Raw genomic sequence first — 19651 nt, 5'->3', positions numbered from 1 at the left:
CCCAAATGTTAGTAGGAATAGAAAAAAATTGGAAAAGAAAAGAAAAAACAACTAAAACAACAAAATAATATAATACGCGTATGTGGAATTCGTCGATGTTGCCGCCACCACATCATTTTCTACAAACTTCTTGGCACTGTATCTCGGTAAGTACTGATCAGATTCTAATTTTTTTTGTTTTATTACCTTCACAAAAATATGCTCTTTAATTCTGTAAGAAAAAATAATTTTTTTTTTTTTTCAAAATTTCTTGGACACTGGTGCGTGACTTCAGATTTTGGCCTTGGACCCTGAAAGGGTTAATAAATGTATGAAAGAGGGGAAGGTACCTAGGGATTGGCGGAGAGCATGTATAGTCCCTTTATATAAAGGTAGAGGGGACAAAAGAGACTGTAAAAATTATAGAGGAATAAGCTTACTGAGTATACCAGGAAAAGTGTACGGTAGGGTTATAATTGAAAGAATTAGAGGTAAGACAGAATGTAGGATTGCGGATGAGCAAGGAGGTTTCAGAGTGGGTAGGGGATGTGTAGATCAGGTGTTTACATTGAAGCATATATGTGAACAGTATTTAGATAAAGATAGGGAAGTTTTTATTGCATTTATGGATTTAGAAAAGGCATATGATAGAGTGGATAGAGGAGCAATGTGGCAGATGTTGCAAGTATATGGAATAGGTGGTAAGTTATTAAATGCTGTAAAGAGTTTTTATGAGGATAGTGAGGCTCAGGTTAGGGTGTGTAGAAGAGAGGGAGACTACTTCCCGGTAAAAGTAGGTCTTAGACAGGGATGTGTAATGTCACCATGGTTGTTTAATATATTTATAGATGGGGTTGTAAAGGAAGTAAATGCTAGGGTGTTTGGGAGAGGGGTGGGATTAAATTATGGGGAATCAAATTCAAAATGGGAATTGACACAGTTACTTTTTGCTGATGATACTGTGCTTATGGGAGATTCTAAAGAAAAATTGCAAAGGTTAGTGGATGAGTTTGGGAATGTGTGTAAAGGTAGAAAGTTGAAAGTGAACACAGAAAAGAGTAAGGTGATGAGGGTATCAAATGATTTAGATAAAGAAAAATTGGATATCAAATTGGGGAGGAGGAGTATGGAAGAAGTGAATGTTTTCAGATACTTGGGAGTTGACGTGTCGGCGGATGGATTTATGAAGGATGAGGTTAATCATAGAACTGATGAGGGAAAAAAGGTGAGTGGTGCGTTGAGGTATATGTGGAGTCAAAAAACGTTATCTATGGAGGCAAAGAAGGGAATGTATGAAAGTATAGTAGTACCAACACTCTTATATGGGTGTGAAGCTTGGGTGGTAAATGCAGCAGCGAGGAGACGGTTGGAGGCAGTGGAGATGTCCTGTTTAAGGGCAATGTGTGGTGTAAATATTATGCAGAAAATTCGGAGTGTGGAAATTAGGAGAAGGTGTGGAGTTAATAAAAGTATTAGTCAGAGGGCAGAAGAGGGGTTGTTGAAGTGGTTTGGTCATTTAGAGAGAATGGATCAAAGTAGAATGACATGGAAAGCATATAAATCTATAGGGGAAGGAAGGCGGGGTAGGGGTCGTCCTCGAAAGGGTTGGAGAGAGGGGGTAAAGGAGGTTTTGTGGGCAAGGGGCTTGGACTTCCAGCAAGCGTGCGTGAGCGTGTTAGATAGGAGTGAATGGAGACGAATGGTACTTGGGACCTGACGATCTGTTGGAGTGTGAGCAGGGTAATATTTAGTGAAGGGATTCAGGGAAACCGGTTATTTTCATATAGTCGGACTTGAGTCCTGGAAATGGGAAGTACAATGCCTGCACTTTAAAGGAGGGGTTTGGGATATTGGCAGTTTGGAGGGATATGTTGTGTATCTTTATATGTGTATGCTTCTAGACTGTTGTATTCTGAGCACCTCTGCAAAAACAGTGATAATGTGCGAGTGTGGTGAAAGTGTTGAATGATGATGAAAGTATTTTCTTTTTGGGGATTTTCTTTCTTTTTTGGGTCACCCTGCCTCGGTGGGAGACGGTCGACTTGTTGAAAAAAAAAAAAAATGCGTGCAACCATCCGCCCTAGCTTGTAAACAACGTCACACTAGCTCAGCTGAGGCGCTCAGGCCAGACAGACCAGACGGCCACGTTCGGGACGAATGATTTAAGTTGAGTTTTTCAACATAGGTTAGGGTCGAATTTTTATACTGACAAGCATCGTAAGTCGGTTTTATCGTAAGTTGAGGCCATCGTAAGATGGGAGTCCATTGTATGTACACTCGTTGCATTCAACACAATAAACACACTAATATTTTCATCATTATTTTGTCTACAATAATTGTTTACAACAAAAAACATGTAAAAGTGTTGTATATTTGTAAAGTTCTATTATATATTTACAAATGTACAGTCACTGGACATGTTCCTAGAACTGCTACAGTCTGTGAAAGTCTTTGAAACAAGGTGTTATGCACAGTGGTGTCTTACTCATCTGTGGACCAGTATGATTTTATATTATGCTTATAGACATGAGGCATCAGCATTATTGTTGAAAAAACAAATACATTTCAGCCACAATCATCTCCTTCCACCAGTGGATGACGATACACTTTGTCCTGGAACTGTTGAGTCAGCGGCTTGGGTCCCAGATTCACTCTCAGTCTGGGCTGGTGGCACCACCACCACCTACTGACCCATGTGGTCTATCCATCCCAACTGTAGCCATATCATCATTACTCTCACTGTTTATTCCAGGTGTAGGGCCACAAGATGTACTCAATACCCTTGGAAATGCATATGATATAGGGTACCATATGGTACAGATACAGAGACCCCAATGGAAATAAGATACTCTGACATTTTTGGGCTATCTTAGGATCTTTACACATATGCTATTTATGATAATCTACATAACTATTTGTGTATACCTGAATAAATTTACTAAAGTGCATGTGGCATCGTAAGTAAGTTTATTCAGGTATACACAAATGCAGTTACATAGATTATCATACATACATGTGGCAGCATATACAGTAGGGCCCCACTTATACGGCAAGTTAGGTTCCAGGCTACCACCATAAACCGGAAATCGCCGTAAAGTGGAACACCTTTTTTTTTCCACTTATAAATGCATAGAAATACTAGATAACAAGTTTACACTAACATATATTAAGTTAGTAAGCAAGTAAGTTTATTCAGATATATACAAATGCAGTTACACAGTTTATCATACATAGCAGCATATGTATAAAGTACCTAGGACAATCCAAAAAATCAGACAGTGTGACTTATTTCCACTGGGGTTAGCAGTAGAACTAGGCATTAAAAAACAATAAAAAAGTAAAATACACATATAGTGCACTCATTACTTACCTTAAAATATTTGCAGTCTTAATCTAGGGTGAGACAAGTAGCATTTATTGTAAGAAATCAAGTGTTGTATGTATGGTAGCCAGCCAGGCTACCATACCAGGCCACCCCATCTACACATAATGTTCTATAACATTTAAGCATCCCTGAGCGATAAAATGCATTTACAGTTCACTCATTACTTACCTTAAAATATTTGTAGTCTTAATGTAGGGTCAGAGGTGAGTAAACAAGATAAAACAAATAAATGAGAGAGAGAGAGAGAATGAGTACATGAGAGGGGACACTCATGGAGTTATGTAAACAAACCAAGCAAACGTGAGTTATGTTAACAAAATGTACACGTTTGGTTTGTGTACAAGTTACATTGTGTACAAGTTGTCTCTACGTTGATACGGTAGAATAAATACAGAGGAACACTCCCATTCTCATGTAACACCATTTTTTAGAAGAAATGATGCTCTGAGTGAAGGCATACAAAAGTAATAATTTTCTACAGTTACCACCAGTAACACATTTTCTCTTACGTTGGACTAGAGAAAATGTTATTCTTGCAGTCACTTGTACAAGTTGTCTGGCTCCCACATCTCACATTTATGTTTATTTATTCTACTGTGGGGTGTATTTATCACCTATACATGTTATGTATAGGGTTTATTATATAATTTTGAAAAAATATCATAGCTGGATTAACCCTTTCAGGGTCTGTCCCGTAGATCTACGGCTTCACGTTCAGTGTCCAAACTGTAGATCTATGTCAAAATTCTAGCGCCATCAAATTTAGCGCGAAAACGCTCATAGGCTCACATGCGGGAGAATGGGTCTGCGTGGTGGGTGTGCGCCATAAACAAAAAATCTAGGCGCCCGCATAGCATTGTGGGAACGCCGGCTCAGTTACCCTTGTTCACCATGCCTCGTCACAAGGCAGCTCTCACGCCAAGGAAAATTGGGAGTCTCCTCTTCCTATCTGATAGTTCTGACTCTGATGGAAGTGGAAATGAAGACGAATTCTTTGGCTTTGATCAGTTAGTGACCGAAAGGAATGACCAGGATATCGATAATAGGCCATGCATGACTCACCAGCCCAGGCTGGGACCCACGCTGCTGACTCCGCAGTTCAAGGACAAAGCGGAACGTCAGCCACCAGCCCGCCACAACAACCCCAACTACCCGCACAACCAGCCTATGTCCAGTATCCACCAGCAAGCCCCACCACTTTGATGACTCTCAAAGTGGAATTCTACCTACTTGTTCCCTTGGAAACACAGCCAATGAACTGGAATTTTTTTAAATATTCTTTGACCAGCCCTTGATGGAAATTATTGTCAGGGAAATTAACAAGTATTTTGAGTACACGATGGCAAATACGATGATATCACCACAGTCAAGACTACACCGGTGGAAAGAGATGACTGTTGCAGAAATGTATTTCCTTTTGCAACAATAATGCTTATGCCTCATGTCTATAAGCATAATATAAAAGCATACTGGTCCACAGATCGGCTAATTTCTACCCCGATCTTCAGTGAAATCATCCCAGTGAACAGATTTATCTTACTGTTACGTATGTTGCACTTCTCTGACAAAACCAGGCCTGACAGAAGTGACAGGTTATACAAGATTAGAAATGTTTTTATGTATCTCAAACAAAAGTTCAACATGTACTTTTATCTATTCAAAAATCTTGTAATTGACGAGTCTTTGATTTTGTTCAAAGGTAGGCTGTCATTCAAGCATTATATACCGAGTATGAGGAAATGCTTTGGTATAAAACTGTTTGTACTCTGTGACTGTGACAGTGGCCTGGTATTGGATATTGTTGTATACACGGGAAGTAAAACATTGAAAGATACCAAGATGTTATTGGGTATCTCAGGTGACATAGTGAGAAGCATGATGGCACCTTATCTTGGTAAGGGGCATACATTATATACCGATAACTGGTACACAAGCCCATTACTCAGTGATTTCTTGCGAGTGAACAAGACAGATGTGTATGGCACAATGCGTTCTAATCGTAAACGTATGCCCAGGCTCAACGCAGGTGCTCGTGGTGATGACGTGCAGGTGTTTACTGCCAATGACATCATGGCATTATGGTGGCATGACAAACGAGATGTCACATTGTTGACAACCATTCACCGTAATGAAATGCAAGACAGTAGCAAAGTTGATCGAGTGACTAATGAATATATTCGAAAACCAGTGACAGTGATTGATTATACACAAAACATGCGCTTGGTTGACAAATGTGACATGCAGATTGGCTTTGTTGATTGTGTTCGTAAAAGTTACAAGTGGGACATGAAACTTTTCTTCCATCTCATGGACATTTCAATGCTCAATGCATATAATATGTACCAAATGAAGACTAGCAACAGACCACGGAATGGTGAATTTTGTTTGTCTGTTGTCAGACAACTCATAATGAAGTACCAATAACAACACCTGCTATACAACAAGGTCCTCGAACTCCTCAGGATATACCCAAGCGTTTGAGGAGGGAAGGTGATCATTTCATAATACAGCTTCCTTCAACTCAGAAGAAATTTGCTCAGAAGAGATGCATTGTCTGTGCACAAACAAAACGACGGCAACGAAGACACAAAGACACTCGGTTTATGTGTGAGGAATGTAAGGTACCTCTGTGCATGGTGCCTTGTTTCAAGGAGTTCCACAAGCTCCAGCAGTTCTAAAACCATGTCCAGTGATTGTAAATATGTAAATATATGATAGAACATTAGTATTATACAAGATTTGTGCATGTTTATTGTAATAAACAACAGTGGTAAACAATAATATGACAACAACTTTAGTGCGGTTATTGTGTTCAATACAGTGAGTTTATATATACGTATACATTATATACAGTATTGGTCTCTCAGACCCTAAATGTTAGTAGGAAAAGAAAAAAATAGGAAAAGAAAAGAAAAAACAACAAAAACTGCTAAATAAAGTAATGCGCATATGTGGAAATCATTGATGTTGCTGCCACCACATCATTTTGGACAAACTTCTTGACACTGTATCTCGGTAAGTACTGATCAGAAAAAAATTTTTTTGTCTTATTACCTTCACAAAATTCTGTAAGAAAAAATAATTTTTTTTTTCCAAACCTTCTTGGACACTGGAGCACCACTTCAGATTTTGGCCTTGGACCCTGAAGGGGTTAAGAAGAGACTGGACAAATATATGAGTGGGAGGGGCTGGGTTTGATTGGTGTCATTGGGTACGGGAGTTATTTCTTGGGTAGCTTAGGGTAGACGTCATTTTGATAAGGACCTGCCTCGCATGGGCCAGTAGGCCTCCTGCAGTGTTCCTCCATTCTTATGTTCTTACTGATTTTAATGTGTACCTGCACACCAGCACAGTGTGTAAGTTTAGTTAGGTACAGGTATACATAAGTTTAATTATCAGAGTATATATAAAATATGTCTAGGTAGTAGGTTGGTAGACAGCAACTGCCACGGGAGGTACTACCATCCTGCCAAGTGAGTGTAAAACGAAAGCCTGTAATTGTTTTACACGATGGTAATATTGCTGGTGTCTTTTTTTCTGTCTCACAAACATGCAAGATTTCAGGTACATCTTGCTACTTCTACTTACACTTAGGTCACACTACACATACACGCACAAGCATATACAGTGGATCCTCAGCTTACGAATTTAATCCGTTCCTTGACCCTGTTCGTATCCCGATTTGTTTGAATGATGAGTCAATTTTCCTAATTTAAATTAAATGAAATGGCATTAATCTGTTCCAGCTTTGTGAAGCCCTATGATTTGAGTTAATATCAACTCTACGGTTTATTTATATACAGGTCCTCCATCACAAATCCGGCATCATTGGGACCTGTAGTGTGCCGGATTAATGAGTTTGCCAGATTACAGAGTGGTTAGGTTAGAATACACTTAATAAAATTAACCAACTTGACTTACACAAAGTTCATTGAACATCGGCAAAAATCAAACATTTCCGCTACTTTGAGCTCAATTTCAAGGTACTTTTCGTCATGAAAGCAATCAAACTTATGTCTATTTCTGTAATATATCTTCCATTCTATCAAATGAGACCAAAAAAGTGAGAATACAACCATAAAAACCATACAAAAATATACCGCAAAGGGGCGGCTAATGGCTGAGAAGTGAACTCCCTTATTTATCATTAGTCTTTTTACATTAAGAAGCATCTTTCCATCATACATTACCCAAGTTTAAATAAGACAGCCCAACAAACAACTGAGAAAAAAAATATTTACCAAAAATCATATATGGCAAGCCCAAGCTAGCTACTGGAAATAAGTCACTTTGACTTTTTTGGGTTATCCTAGGTTCTCTATACATACACTGCTATGTATGATAATCTATGTAACTGTATTTGTGTATACCTGAATAAACTTATTTACTTCTTGTCTGTCGACTGAGTACAAGAAACCGCCTATTCACTTATTTCAACTACCCAATATAGTGATCAGAAATTGGAAATTTGGCCAATTTCACACAAATTTCAACAGATGCCAATTTCAAAATAGGGTCCAGAATAAACAATGCAGACATTCCTGGCAATAAAATAACATTTTCTCTGTTCATTAGTCACGGCTACAGGCCCCTCTTATATTACTCTTGCTTACCATTTGGAATTTTTATTCACAAAAAAAAAAAAAATAGAAGATTTACTGTTATGCAGACTACTGCATTATTGTAATAATTGTATAAATAATGTCAACCCATTATCTTCGTATTGGAATTTGGACTGGCAGGCGGACAGGTATTGGACGGTGACGTCATTTGTTTACTCTTGAGATTCGCTAAAGAATACAACATTTTCGCTATTGTGAGCGCAATTTCAAGGTACTTTTCGTCATGAAAGCAATCAAAATCATATCTATTTCTGTAATATATCTTTCATTCTATCAAATGAGACAGAAAAAATGAAAATATAACCATAACAACCAAACAAAAATATACCGCTAAGCAGCCGCTAATAGCTGAGAAGTGAACTCCGCTATTTATGGTCTGATTTTTATTTTTGGTGTACGTTAAGAAGTATCTTTCCATCATACATTGCCGACGTTTCAATAAGATAACCCAACAAACAATTGAGAAAATACCAACAACAACAACAACAACAATAATAATAATAATAATAATAATAATAATAATAATAATAATAATAATAATAATAATCTTTATTTACTACATGTACATGTACACGGGATACAGACGTAGCTGACATCAGTGACATACTACTATATAGAAAGCCACTTGTTATGCTGAGTATTTCAAGCAAATTAGGTCACTGTCCCAGAATAACACCCACACCAGTTGACTAACACCCAGGTACCCATTTACTGATGGGTGAACATAGACAACAGGTGTAAAGAAACACGCCCAATGTTTCTACCCTGGCTGGGAATTGAATATTTACCAAAAATCATGTATGGCTAACCCAAGCCAGGTACTAGAAGTAAGCCACATTGTCTGACTTTTTTGGGTTATCATAGGTTCTCTACACAAATGCTGCTGTGTGTGGTAATCTATATAGAGAAAATAAATTTTTTGTTTCAGGTTTATGGTGCAGTACGAGTGTATATCACAGTTAGCCCTGTGGTACACTCCATTTTCTCTAATATAAGCCACCACGACAGGGATAGGAGAATGGTATTTGTATACCATATCCTCTTCATACCTCCGTCGAAGTTCTCAGTGTTATGCCAAATATTATTCATTCTGGAGTATTTAACATGTTTTATGATGATTAATTAGACAAACATGTTTTATGTTACTTATATTGTTTATTATGTCATATTAGATCATCTGTGATAGGCAAATAAGCTGTAGTGTTGATATTAGCATAATAATAAAGCATATTCTCCTGCTTCATGAGACTGAGCTCATTGCAACCGACAGTGGCTTCAAAGCCACCTTATCTTTAATGGATAATGTACTGTGTAGGTGCTTTACATAATGAGAAGCATTTCTTTTATTCATTGGGACCATGGCTAGGGCTAAAAGTAAGCAGGTTAAAACAATAAATGGAGAAAAAGAAACTGAAATGACTTATGCAGCAAGTAGCGCCACCAGACAGCACCAGCAGTTTGGTGTGGCCACCCTGGAAATTTGAAATTATGCTAGCCAAAATTAGTGCCGAATAACTGAAGGAACCGAATAACTGATTGCCGGATTTGTGATGGCAGACCTGTATCATCTATACGGCTTATTTATATATCACAGTTCATCTAATATGACATAACAGACAATATAAATAACACAGAATCACGATATATACTCTAGAATGAATAAAATATGTCATTATGTAACAGATGGAGGCAGCCACAACCGCTCCCTCTCTGTTGTGGTAAACACTGCCATCTAGTGACGGCCTTTTGAAATCGTCTATTATTATAATTATTATATGTAGTACATTATTATTATATATGTATTATTATTATACATATTACATTATTATTATTAATTATTATTATTATTGTATTATTATTATTTTTTTTTTTCAACAAATTGGTCGTCTCCCACCAAGGCAGGGTGACCCAAAAAAAAAAGAAAGAAAATCCCCAAAAAGAAAATACTTTCATCATCATTCAACACTTTCACCACACTCACACATTATCACTGCTTTTGCAGAGGTGCTCAGAATACAACAGTTTAGAAGCATATACGTATAAAGATACACAACATATCCCTCCAAACTGCCAATATCCCAAACCCCTCCTTTAAAGTGCAGGCATTGTACTTCCTATTTCCAGGACTCAAGTCCGACTATAAGAAAATAACAGGTTTCCCTGAATCCCTTCACTAAATATTACCCTGCTCACACTCCAACAGATCGTCAGGTCCCAAGTATCATTCGTCTCCATTCACTCGTATCTAACACGCTCATGCACGCTTGCTGGAAGTCCAAGCCCCTCGCCCACAAAACCTCCTTTACCCCCTCTTTCCAACCCTTTTCAGGACGACCCCTACCCCTCTTTCCTTCCCCTATAGATTTATATGCTTTCCATGTCATTCTACTTTGATCCATTCTCTCTAAATGACCAAACCACCTCAACAACCCCTCTTCTGCCCTCTGACTAATGCTTTTATTAACTCCACACCTTCTCCTAATTTCCACACTCCGAATTTTCTGCATAATATTTACACCACACATTGCCCTTAGACAGGACATCTCCACTGCCTCCAACCGTCTCCTCGCTGCTGCATTTACCACCCAAGCTTCACATCCATATAAGAGTGTTGGTACTACTATACTTTCATACATTCCCTTCTTTGCCTCCATAGATAACGTTTTTTGACTCCACATATACCTCAACGCACCACTCACCTTTTTTCCCTCATCAATTCTATGATTAACCTCATCCTTCATAAATCCATCCGCCGACACGTCAACTCCCAAGTATCTGAAAACATTCACTTCTTCCATACTCCTCCTCCCCAATTTGATATCCAATTTTTCTTTATCTAAATCATTTGATACCCTCATCACCTTACTCTTTTCTATGTTCACTTTCAACTTTCTACCTTTACACACATTCTCAAACTCATCCACTAACCTTTGCAATTTTTCTTTAGAATCTCCCATAAGCACAGTATCATCAGCAAAAAGTAACTGTGTCAATTCCCATTTTGAATTTGATTCCCCATAATTTAATCACACCCCTCTCCCGAACACCCTAGCATTTACTTCTTTTACACCCCATCTATAAATATATTAAACAACCATGGTGACATTACACATCCCTGTCTAAGACCTACTTTTACCGGGAAGTATTCTCCCTCTCTTCTACACACCCTAACCTGAGCGTCACTATCCTCATAAAAGCTCTTTACAGCATTTAGTAACTTACCACTTATTCCATAAACTTGCAACATCTGCCACATTGCTGCTCTATCCACTCTATCATATGCCTTTTCTAAATCCATAAATGCAATAAAAACTTCCCTACCTTTATCTAAATACTGTTCACATATATGCTTCAATGTAAACACTTGATCTACACATCCCCTACCCACTCTGAAGCCTCCTTGCTCATCCGCAATTCTACATTCTGTCTTACCTCTAATTCTTTCAATTATAACTCTACCATATACTTTTCCTGGTATACTCAGTAAACTTATTCCTCTATAATTTTTACAATCTCTTTTGTCCCCTTTATCTTTATATAAAGGGACTATACATGCTCTCTGCCAATCCCTAGGTACCTTCCCCTCTTTCATACATTTATTAAACAAAAGTACCAACCACTCCAACACTATAATCCCCCCCCCCCCCGCTTTTAACATTTCTGTCATGATCCCATCAGTTCCAGCTGCTTTACCCCCTTTCATTCTATGTAATGCCTCATGTAATTCCACCACACTTACATTCTGCTCTTCTTCACTCCTAAAAGATGGTATACCTCCCTGGCCAGTGAATGAAATTACCGCCTCCCTTTCTTCCTCAACATTTAAAAGTTCCTCAAAATATTCTCGCCATCTACCTAATACCTCCCTCTCCCCATCTACTAACTCCCCTACTCTGTTTTTAATGGACAAATCCATACTTTCCCTAGGCTTTCTTAACTTGTTTAACTCACTCCAAATTTTTTTCTTATTTTCATTAAAATTTCTTGACAGTGCCTCTCCCACTCTTTCATCTGCTCTCCTTTTGCACTCTCTCACCACTCTCTTCACCTTTCTTTTACTCTCCATATACTCTGCTCTTCTTATAACACTTCTGCTTTGTAAAAACCTCTCGTAAGCTACCTTTTTCTCTTTTATCACACCCTTTACTTCATCATTCCACCAATCACTCCTCTTTCCTCCTGCCCCCACCCTCCTATAACCACAAACTTCTGCCCCACATTCTAATACTGCATTTTTAAAACTATTCCAACCCTCTTCAACCCCCCCACTACTCATCTTTGCACTAGCCCACCTTTCTGCCAATAGTCGCTTATATCTCGCCCGAACTTCCTCCTCCCTTAGTTTATACACTTTCACCTCCCTCTTACTTGTTGTTGCCACCTTCCTCTTTTCCCATCTACCTCTTACTCTAACTGTAGCTACAACTAAATAATGATCTGATATATCAGTTGCCCCTCTATAAACATGTACATCCTGGAGCCTACCCATCAACCTTTTATCCACCAATACATAATCTAACAAACTACTTTCATTACGTGCTACATCATACCTTGTATATTTATTTATCCTCTTTTTCATAAAATATGTATTACTTATTACCAAATTTCTTTCTACACATAGCTCAATTGAAGGCTCCCTATTTACATTTACCCCTGGCACCCCAAATTTACCTACTACTCCCTCCATAACATTTTTACCCACTTTAGCATTGAAATCCCCAACCACCATTACTCTCACACTTGATTCAAAACTCCCCACGCATTCACTCAACATTTCCCAGAATCTCTCTCTCTCCTCTACACTTCTCTCTTCTCCAGGTGCATACACGCTTACTATAACCCACTTTTCACATCCAATCTTTATTTTACTCCACATAATCCTTGAATTTATGCATTTGTAGTCCCTCTTTTCCTGCCATAGCTTATCCTTCAACATTATTGCTACTCCTTCTTTAGCTCTAACTCTATTTGAAACCCCTGACCTAATCCCATTTATTCCTCTCCATTGAAACTCTCCCACCCCTTCAGCTTTGTTTCACTTAAAGCCAGGACATCCAGTTTCTTCTCATTCATAACATCCACAATCATCTCTTTCTTATCATTTGCACAACATCCACGCACATTCAGACTTCCCACTCTGACAATTTTCTTCTTCTTGTTCCCGGCATTTTAGTTGACTTTTACAACACGCATGGTTTACGGAGGAAAGATTCTTATTCCACATCCCCATGGATATAAAAGGAAAAGTAATAAGACCAAGAACTATTAAGATAAAATCGAAGAAAACTCAGATGAGTGTGTATAAATAAACATGTACATGTATGTGTATTGTGACCTAAGTGTAAGTAGAAGTAGCAAGACGTACCTGTAATCTTGCATATTTATGAGACAGACAAAAGACACCAGCAATCCTACCATCATGTAAAACAATTACAGGCTTTCGTTTTACACTCACTTGGCAGGACGGTAGTACCTCCCTGGGTGGTTGCTGTCTACCAACCTACTACCTACTATTATTATTATTATTGTATATTATTATTATTATATGTACAGTATTATTATTATTATTATTATTATTATTATCATCATTATTGTTCTTTCTTTCTTTCTTTCAACACACCGGCCGTATCCCACCGAGGCGGGGTGGCCCAAAAGGAAAAACGAAAGTTTCTCCTTTTACATTTAGTAATATATACAGGAGAAGAGGTTACTAGCCCCTTGCTCCCGGCATTTTAGTTGCCTCTTACAACACGCATGGCTTACGGAGGAAGAATTCTGTTCCACTTCCCCATGGAGATAAGAGGAAATAAACAAGAATAAGAACTAGAAAGAAAATAGAAGAAAACCCAGAGGGGTGTGTATATATGTGCTTGTACATGTATGTGTAGTGTGACCTAAGTGTAAGTAGAAGTAGCAAGACGTACCTGTAATCTTGCATGTTCATGAGACAGACAAAAGACACCAGCAATCCTACCATCATGTAAAACAATTACAGGCTTTCGTTTTACACTCACTTGGCAGGACGGTAGTACCTCCCTGGGTGGTTGCTGTCTACCAACCTACTACCTACTATTATTATTATTATTGTATATTATTATTATTATATGTACAGTATTATTATTATTATTATTATTATTATTATCATCATTATTGTTATTATTATTATTATATAAATTATTTGTAATTTTTATTCACACAAAAAATATAAGATTTACTGTTATTCCTTATTGTATAAATATGTCAACCCATTCACGACTGCATATTGGAATGGACATTTGTTTACACTGAAACAGCCAAGCAATGGACCATTTCTCCTAGGTTGAGTTCAATTTCAAGGCACTTTTCATTATGAAAGCAATCAAAATCATATCTGTTTCTGTAATATATCTTCCATTCTATCAAATGAGACCAAAAAAACGAGAATACAACCATAAAAACCATACGAAAATACCACTAAGGGGTGGCTAATTGCTGAGAAGTGAGCTCCATTATTTATGCTTAGATTTCTATCATTATTATTATTCTTTCTTTCAACACACCGACCGTATCCCACCAAGGCAGGGTGGCCCAAAAAGAAAAACGAAAGTTTCTCTTTTTAAATTTAGTAATTTATATGGGAGAAGAGGTTACTAGCCCCTTGCTCCCAGCATTTTAGTCGCCTCTTACAACACGCATGGCTTACGGAGGAAGAATTCTGTTCCACTTCCCCATGGAGATAAGAGGGAATAAACAAGAACAAGAACTAGAAAAAAAATAGAAGAAAACCCAGAGGGGTGTGTATATATATGCTTGTACATGTATGTGTAGTGTGACCTAAGTGCAAGTAGAAGTAGCAAGACATACCTGAAATCTTGCATGTTTATGAGACAGACAAAAGACACCAGCAATCCTACCATCATGTAAAACAATTACAGGTTTTCGTTGTACACTCACTTGGCAGGACGGTAGTACCTCCCTGGGTGGTTGCTGTCTACCAACCTACTACCTCATTATTATTATATAAATAATTTGTAATTTTTATTCACACAAAAAATATAAGATTTACTGTGACGTCATTTGTTTACACTGAAACAGCCTAGCAATGGACCATTTCTACTAGGTTGAGCTCTATTTCAAGGTACTTTTCGTTGTGAAAGCAATCAAAATCATATATATTTCTGTAATTTATCTTCCAATCTATCAAATGAGACCAAAAAAACGAGAATACAACCATAAAAACCATTCGAAATTAATTGCTGAAAAGTGAACTCCATTATTTATGCTTAGATTTCTTTCATTTTTGGTGTACATTAAGAAGCATCTTTCCATCATACATTGCCCAAGTTTCAATAAGATAGTCCAACAAACAAATGAGATACAATTCCCGAGATCAAGAGCAAGAGCAAGAGCCCCTCACCAGTGTCAAGGAACCTGCCTTGAGGTCTGCTCGCTTGTGGAAATTTTGCTTGCGTATGGAAGCAAAAAATCGACCCATCAACTGCTCGTATTTGGAAAAACTCGCACGTGGACACGCTCATAAGTAGAGGTTCCACTGTACCTGATCCATACAAGCTCTTCCACCAAAATATCCACCTGGCTCATTGCTTACCAACTTTAAATTACTTTCTGTGCTCTTTCACTTTAATTCTTTGAGAATACTACCCATCATTGCCCTCCCCATCCTAATATTAAAAAAAAATTATTTTTTTTTAACTTCTTCAATGTGATCAAGGTATTTACAAACACTGTCTGAAAATAAACATTTTTTTAAACCTTTCTCATCTAGAATACTGAGATGAAAATTTAATAAATAGAAATTATTTACTATTATAGTAGTCCAGTGTCCTGGGTGCAACTACTAAATTTATATGTGCTTGTGTTAAGTGTTATTTATACGTTAATATAAATATAAAATGCACTATTAGTAATAGTGCATTTTATATAACATACTGTTTGATGAGTGAATGTTAAAACAATGCTGATACTAGGAGTATGGCAGCAACCTTGTATCCACATCTCACTTTCAGCAACATGGGATGTTAAAGCTAAGTCATGCAAAATACAATACAGCCTAGTTAGTTCAATCTTGTCATGCAGTGAAAGAATTTTAGATACAATGCAAATAAATTATTACTAAAAAGCTAAAAGTGAGCTAGCATGCACCTTAATACTGCAGGCAAGAGAAGATGACCTATAGGTAATTATGGGTTCTATGTTGTGTAAACATCACAGCTTGATAATTATTCTAGTATTTACTGGGTCCTACACTAACTAAACACTGAGCTTCTTGCTAACTTTATTAATCATAGCCTTAAGGTTATGCAGGTCAACTTTATATACAAAATACCCTTTTTGTATGTCAAAAATTATTTACATAATATTTGTTGAAGATAATGATTACACATTGCTAGGAGTGTGCTCCATGTCATGCCCAGTGGGCAGGGATCAAGCAGGAGATGGGGTTAGGGCATACCAAGCCAGGTCACCAGGCAGTGGCAGCAGGCTGTGAGAGGGCACTGCAGGTCAACTTACCGCCAACTCTGTAGGTGTTGTTGGAGGACTGATAGAGGTGGGTGGTGCAGGGCTAGCTTGGGGTGGTGTACCCACAGGTGGTGAGGCACCTAAAGGCCCAGAGTGAGGCCCACTGGGTAACCCATGTGCCTCCTGTGCCCCACCATGGTGGCCAGGAGGAACGTGGGGAGGCAGCAACTGAGGACAGCTGCCCGAAAACTTGAGAGAGGGCTTGGTGTCACTTGGCACATGCTGCTGTGAGAAATAACACCCATCATGCACCACCACTCCCACCACATTCCTCATCATCTAGACTCTACCCTTTGCCCAAGCAAGGAGCAAACACTTTACTTACTATCCTCATTTTATGTATATATATTCTCTGTTACCTTATGTGTAATCTAAGATTATCCTTTGTAATGTGTTCTTTTCATTCAACAACAAAACTAAGATTGATGCTATGAGAAAATTGCTGCAATTCAGTAATCCATGTGACTTTTACTCTAGGTAAACAAGGCTTCATAAAAAAATACCTTCATTACTTGATCACATTATCAATTTTCACAAATGAAAATTTAATGTACTGTGTTTCTAGCTGATATAACTAATTTCAGGTTTATGAGCTAATACCTTCATAAGATAATGTCCTACTCTTCAAGCATAGTTCAAAAATATTTATTCTACATGCACTCTAAGCATCACAAAATAATTATACTTTTATAATTTCAGAGATGCTATGCACAGATAACCTGTAGCTATAAGAGGGAAAGTAATAACATTTCTCCCCAACTTGGACCGCTGACAAGTCACACTAAAGTATGAAGGGTAAAAAGCCAGAATACGTGTATATACAAGAGTGGGTGGGATGGGTGGGGCAAAGCAGAAAGACGTAATAGTGGAAGTTGTTGTTGGCAACAGCGGTGGAGGCAGCAGCAATAATAGTAGTAGTGGAAGAAGTAATTGTAGTGAAGCAGTGGTAGAGGTAGTATAAGTGGAATATTAAGGGAAAAATTATGAGGATAGCATGGGTGTCAGCAGCAGTACATAAAAGCAAGACAAGAGAGGAGTACTGCAGGAGAGCTACTAAGCCATAGGTTAAAAACAAAACCTACCAGGGCAGAAGACAAGAAAGACAAGAAAAATACAGGAAAGTTGAGGATGTAACACTCAGAAGACTTATTTATGATTTGACCTGACCTTTGCCTCCTCCTCTCCTTACTGCTTCAATTTTTTTGTAATTTGATTGCCTTTCTTGTTATCTGTCTTGGTGGGTTCTGTCTTATGTTTTTTTTCTTATCTTGCAGGATTTTTGTGTATGCCTATGGGCCAGTAGCTCTCCTGCAGTGCTCCTCTCTTCTCTTCCTCTTATTCATTGCCACTACCATCATCACTACTACTATTACTACAACTACTGCTACTACTTCATTACTACTATACTGTCTGCCACAATTTTTCCCTCTTTTCTTATTTATACTACTTCCAATACCTTCTTATTTCTACCTCTACCACTGCTCCACTACTGCAGCTTCTACCACTACTACTACTGGCACTTTCATTACTATCATTACTACTCATACTACTATTGCTTTTACCACTGCCACCTCTCTCTTCTTCCTCCACTCCCCTCTCATATATATACTCTGGCTTTCTTCCCTCAGTGTGACTTGTCAATAGTCTAAGTCAGAGTGAAATATGATCATTACTCTCCCTCTCCTAAATGTGGGATATTTGTGTATTGCTCCAGCCTAAGAATTGTGTCTTTTTATTCTTCAGATAAATTATACCATCAACAAACACATATCATTCATTTGAGATTACCTGTTACTAAGAGTCTTTTCAAAAGATTTGTAGATTTTAGATATAAAATACATTAATTCTGAGAACCCTTGTGGACCTTAGGTCTTAACCTACTTAAATTTAAAAGCACACAGTATATGAAGATTCAAATTAGAAATACTTCTCAATGTTATACCATCATGCTAGGTGAAGAAACATCATGGACTCATTCCAATATATTAGTGATAGCTACTTAGATGAACATATACCCTGAAAAAGATATCAACTAAAATTACTAAGAAATATCAACCATGCTACAGATTTACTACAAAAGTTAGGAAAAAGTCGCATCACACTACTTGTAAGTTAGGTAATAGGCAGGATATAACTATATAACTAAACATGAAAATAATGGTATGCCACTGGATGGTTAACCAGAGTGAAATACTTAAAACTCATTCAGCAATAAAAGGTAGAAAATATGGAACCATACTATAGTTAAAGAAAATAAAGAAAACTACTGCCATTTGAGATGTAGGCATAATATCAAACTATGAAAATCATTAGGCTCTGTTTCATATTTGTGTGTCCAATAAAACAATAATTTCAGAGTATATATTAATTATGTATTGTGGATACAGCAATTCTTCAGCAGACAGACTCTCGTGTTTCACCGCATAAATTATATCAACATTTTTATATCTTTATATCAGTAATATACTTGCGAGAGTTCATAGTGCCTGAAAATACAATATAGTCTTGAATTTTTCATTCTGTTTTATAAAAAACAAGTTAATTGTTTAATTGGAGAGTGTAGAATGATGAAGTACTAACAAGTGCGTGTGTGTGTGTGTGTGTGGGCAACTTACTTGAAGGATGGATACAGAGGGTTCACCTGGTTCAGATTTAACCTTGGATGCTTTCACTGGGCCAATTCCTAACAGTTTCTTCTGTTCTTGTAGTAAAAACTTCTCATACGGTAACAATAATCTGAAGAGAACAACTGCTATTACTATATACAATATTTAAGTTTTTCTATTTACAAGTACATGTACCACAAACAGCAAACCTTTCAGATACTGCACCTTGAACTGCCTCGTAGATGTTTTATGTGCTGTTTTTTACAAAAAGTTGGCCACAAGAGATGAGGAAATAACATGGAGTATAATTTACTGTTCTTTAGTAATGAGTGTCCTATTATGTATTCTCTATCACACTACCAAAACAACCCATGTTAACATTTTTAAAGATATTCCCCAAAAGACAAATAAAATGTTGCCACTTGGAGAAAATGTAATAAAAAAAATAAATTCCTGCAGAAATTCTTCTGCACAAAACATTAAAGAATTTTAAAGTTAATACAGGGAGTCCCTTATTGGCAAACACTGCCTGGGCAAAA

The 19651-nt window shown here is 37.5% G+C and overlaps 1 protein-coding gene across 3 annotated transcripts in view; it reads right to left on the bottom strand.

The window, feature by feature from the left end:
- The window catches only part of LOC128692049 (uncharacterized), a 766247-nt gene that overhangs the window by 132675 nt on the left and 613921 nt on the right, over positions 1-19651 (bottom strand). For all 3 annotated transcript variants that reach the window (XM_070085289.1, XM_070085290.1, XM_070085291.1), the window contains 2 exons: positions 19122-19242; positions 16498-16731 (listed from right to left, as the gene is read on the bottom strand). In XM_070085289.1, the coding sequence (XP_069941390.1) occupies positions 16498-16731; positions 19122-19242 (355 nt within the window). The remainder of the gene's footprint in view (positions 1-16497; positions 16732-19121; positions 19243-19651) is intronic.

The sequence above is a fragment of the Cherax quadricarinatus genome, chromosome 15, assembly GCF_038502225.1.
Source record: "Cherax quadricarinatus isolate ZL_2023a chromosome 15, ASM3850222v1, whole genome shotgun sequence".
NCBI lineage: Eukaryota > Metazoa > Arthropoda > Malacostraca > Decapoda > Parastacidae > Cherax > Cherax quadricarinatus.
The sequence above is the reverse complement of the archived record's forward strand: the minus strand, read 5'-3'. Positions and strand labels throughout refer to the sequence as shown.